The following is a 4,503-nucleotide window of genomic DNA, read 5'->3' as shown; positions in this document are numbered from 1 at the left end:
ATGGTGTCTGTGCTCTCGGGGGGGGGGGGGGGTTCTTCTTCGGACACGTTGAATGGGACCTCTCGCTGCTTCGCTACTTCTTCTGCTCATTCTTGTCCTCGAGCCTTCTCCTCTTCGCACGGTCGGATATGCAATATTCTTGCATTATGTCGAACAGCTTTGTGACTGTCTTTAGCTTGCGCCGGGATATGTACTCTCCGCATGGTCCCAGGTTGATCCCCTTCACCACCGAATCGATGATGCTCTGGTCGGCAACATTAGGTGCTCTTGCGCGAAGCTTCATGACACTCTGAAGATATTCTTGCAAGGTCATGCTTCCTTGCCTTAGATTGTGAAAATCGCAAGATGTGACTTCGTCGGGCCTCACGGCGCGGAAACTTGCACATAATTCGAGGCGAAGCTGCTTCCAAGACAGAATGGTTCCTGGTGGGATGTTTGCATACCATCGCTGCGCCAAGCCCTTCAATGCGAGGACGAGTGCCTTCGCTTTACACGCGGTGCCTCCTCCTGATGCTTTTATGGTGGCTTCGTATTTGAGGAGGAACTCTTCGGGGTCTGACTCCCCATCAAACTGCGGCAATATTGCTGGGTTGAGGCGATGGGGCCACTGCACCTCCTCCAGCTCTTCGGACAATGGTGATATTCTTTGATGCCTTCTTCGGTAATGCTCTTCGGCGTCTGACTCAGAGTGGTCAGAGATCTCTTCGACCGACACGAGCTTTGGGCGGAACCTTGGTGGTTCTTGTTGCCACGGGTTGACTCCAATCATCTCCTTCTGCGGTGGTGGTGGTGGAGGTGTCTGCAATTTCTCGAGCTGCAGCCGCTGGGCACGGAGCTTCTCCTGCATCGCCTTGCAGCGAAGCTCCTCCTCCCTCAACTTGTTGTACTGCTCTTGACGTTCTGCTTCGGTGAGCATAGTCCGCTTCCCCTTCGCTCTTGTCATCATCTGTGGCTCCGAAGGTTCTGCTTCCAAGGCCTGCTGCTGAGCCCTTCGCGCCTCTTTGATGCGAGCGTCGATGCGACGCATCGCCGCGATGTCTCCGGCTGAGACGCCGAGGTCTAGAAGGTTGACTTCAAGCTGGCCATCTGCAAGGGCGTCGACGGAGATGCCGTCGCTGCTAGTCCTGTTCGCCTGTGTTGCTGCCGCTTCGCCCTGTGAGGGTGTTATCGTCGTCGTCATCGTCGTGTCCTCCGAAGTGGCTCCGGTGATTCCTCTCTTCTTCGTCGCCGCCATGTGGTGTATCGAACCGACGGGTGGGCGCCAAACTGTTGGTGGAGAGTGTCTCCGGAACGGAGGGACACTACAACAGTAATGAATGAACACGCAAAACAAAAAGGAAAGGTTCTCTCTATTCCATGTGTCCCATCAATGAACCTTACATGGGGTATTTATATGTGGCGTTATGCCTCCCAAGTATAATTACTCTTTTACCCCCTTACAACGGTCATATTCTCTGAATATTCCCGGACGTACACTTGATTTCCCTATTACAGTGTGGGTGCGGTACAGCTCAGAAAGACCCACAACTCCAGGCGGTCCTCTTCACCCTGGTCGACGAAGATCACGGGGCCTACTGACCACTCCCTACCATGATGCTGGCGTCGCCTGGTCTTCGCCTGTCTTCGCGTTCCGACCCGAAGAATAGCAAAGACGGGCCACCTCCGCGCTTGCTCCTGGCGTCGGCTTCAGTGCTCTTGGTGTCTTGTCTTCGCCTTCCGACCCGAAGACAAGCGAAGACGGGCCACCTCCGTGCTTGCTGTTGTCATCGGCTTCAGAGTCCTTGACTTCCTGTCTTCGCGCACCTTCGGCGACCGGACCGAAGGTGGTGTCCCCAACATACTTTCAGAATATTATTGTCATCTAATTTTCTTTATATTTTGTTTAATGTAAAACTCGCTCCTTTGAATGAACAGATCGCTCAATATTTGTCCAATCCACAGTTTTACTTCCAAAACACCTTCCAGTATGTGAGGAACAAGTTGACGCTGGTTTTGTTTAGTGTACCTTCTACTCCGTGTTGCACACAACAATTTTTTTTGAATTCCCATGTAATCCAATGATCGTTTCTCTTCCTTCAAGGGTACTGAACAAGAATAACTAAACCAGTGGCCGTCATGCAAACCTCCAGTTGAAGACATTAGTGGGTCTAGATAATATGTCCTGTTAACACAAGGAGTAAACTGAAATAATGGAGCATGGTTAACCTGCTTGTCTGGGACTTGCCGACGCCCATTCAGGTACATGAACTTCTTTTAACTCTAGTATACTAGTAGGCATTAGCAGAACAGCATGTACTTGCAGTGTCAATAAATGCTATTGAAAGTTTATGCAAATATATGAATATAGTTGCTTGCAAGCTGTAACATAATATCCACCAAAATCTAGTCAAGAGTGGATAGTACAAGAATATTACATGAGAACATCTGGCCAAAAAACAATTATAGTCTCACTACAACTCTGAGACTGCTATATATGAACTATCCCCAGAAGTAAATAGAAATACAACATGACTGAGAAAACATGGAGTAATGACTACTAGACCAAATTAGAACCCACGAGTTTTTCCTATCAATCGCAAACCAAAGTTTATTTTAGCTGTATAGCGGAGGATCAATAATCGACCTGGAGGGTATGAACGACTGCGCTGCCTGAGTGAGAGCTCCGGCTGCTGGTGGGGAGTACTGCGGAGAAGCTCGGTGGCCTTGGAGGATCAGGCAGAGGGTCAACTACCATGGTGCCTTCGAGCATCTGCACCACCTTGCGCATCCCCGGCCTGCTAGATGGATCCTTCTGCAGGCACCAGATCGCCACACGCGTGAACGTCTCCACGTTCCCCATGTCCGCCAGCGCCTCGCCGTCACCCTGCACCAGCAGATCCGCCCTCCCACTCCTGATCGAGCTCTCTGCCCAGGCTCTCAGGTCGGACACACTGCCGTGGCCTGCAATCCTCTTGCAGCAGATCATCTCCAGCAGCATGACACCGAAGCTGTACACATCCACCTTGCTGCTCACTTGACCCCCGCCATCGAACCATTCAGGCGCGAGGTAAGGCCTCGTACCAGCAACTGTGGTGACAGTGTGGTGCGTCTTTTGGTCTCCGAGGAGCTTGGCGATCCCAAAGTCCGTGATCTTAGGCGTATCCTTGTCATCGAATAGAATGTTCTCAGGCTTGATGTCGCAGTGGATGATTTGAGACTGGCACCCTTCGTGTAGGTACTCCAACCCTTTGGCGATGCCTACTGCAGCCTCAGCAAGGCAGCTCCAGCAGGGTCTCTCTGGCCGGGAGATGAAGTCAGCGAGGGTGCCTCCTTGCATGTACTCGAACACCAGCAACCGATGCACCCCTTCTTTGCAGTACCCGATCATGCGGACCAAGTACTTGTGGTGGATCTGGCCGATGGATTGCACCTCGTTTTCAAAGTCCTTTTCAATGATTTCGTCTGATTTGATGATGAGTTTCTTTACTGCAACATGATACTGCACAAGTAGATAACTCACTTCCCCCTTGTATATTTCACCAAAGCCGCCTTTGCCCAGTGTCACTTTGAAGCCATCGGTGGCTCTCTCAAGCTCCTTGTGACTGAAAATTCTGAGTCCTGCTGATAACCTACTCCTTTTCTCCCTTTTGTTTGTGTAGCGTTGCCAGAGGTTATAGGCGATTGAGGTCCCAAATGAAATTGCCAAAATACCAATGATGATGTAAAGCCAGATGCTTCTCGCCCGTGGTCCTGCTGGGACAGAGATTGGCCAGCAACCTTTGTATCCATGTTCATCAACCAACACATAGCCATACGGGCACTCACAATTCATGCTCTGTGTACTGTAGTTGGTCATCCTGCTGCAACCATCCCTTGGGAACATACTGACAACTTCCCACACGGTGCCATCCGTGATGTTCTTCCGGTGGGCATAGACCCGGACGATGCCGTCTGGATCTAGTGCGGCGTAATGATAATAGCTCGCGGCAGAGTTGGGTGGCTGCTTCATTGTCAGATTCCTGTAGCCATTGACGCTGTCGTTGTAGAAGAGGTTCCCGGAGTTGTCCAAGACAAGAGTTGGAACCTGACCACTGTGCCAGGTCCTGGAACTCCAGTACGGATGGCCTGAATTACCGGCGAGGGAGCTCATGCTGTCCGGGTCCCTCTTGTACAGGACGATGTTGTCATCTGCTTGAACTGTCAGAGCGAACCGCCCAGGGGAGAAATCCGTGTCAGTGTTCTTGGACAGAAGATACGTTCCAGAGCTATTGGTCATGTTCTGTCCTGGAAGGAGAGCGTGGGTGGGATGATCAAAGCTTTGCCATGACACACCATTGCGTCGGGCAGCTTGGAGCTGGAGGTTGCCGGAGTCCAGGATCACGAGCGCGGAAACAAATGGTTGGCTAATAGGAGGACTCCATAGGGTGGTGTGGCCATCAACAAGGGATAAGCTGCTGTTGGAATCAAGCCTAAGGCCCCGTTTGGGAGGGCTTCACCAGCGGCTTCACGAGCGGCTTCAGGTGA

The 4,503-nt window shown here is 51.5% G+C and overlaps 1 protein-coding gene across 1 annotated transcript; it reads right to left on the bottom strand.

Moving 5' to 3' along the window:
- Positions 1-2,611: 2,611 nt before the first annotated feature.
- Positions 2,612-4,255, bottom strand: LOC120702210 (G-type lectin S-receptor-like serine/threonine-protein kinase LECRK3). The gene has a single exon (XM_039985941.1). It carries the CDS (start codon positions 4,253-4,255, stop codon positions 2,612-2,614), a length of 1,644 nt encoding a protein of 547 aa, XP_039841875.1.
- Between the last annotated feature and the right edge of the window lie 248 nt (positions 4,256-4,503).

Source organism: Panicum virgatum, chromosome 4K (assembly GCF_016808335.1).
Source record: "Panicum virgatum strain AP13 chromosome 4K, P.virgatum_v5, whole genome shotgun sequence".
Taxonomy (NCBI): Eukaryota; Viridiplantae; Streptophyta; class Magnoliopsida; order Poales; family Poaceae; genus Panicum; species Panicum virgatum.
Note: the sequence above shows the minus strand (reverse complement) of the source record. Positions and strands in the feature narration are given on the sequence as shown.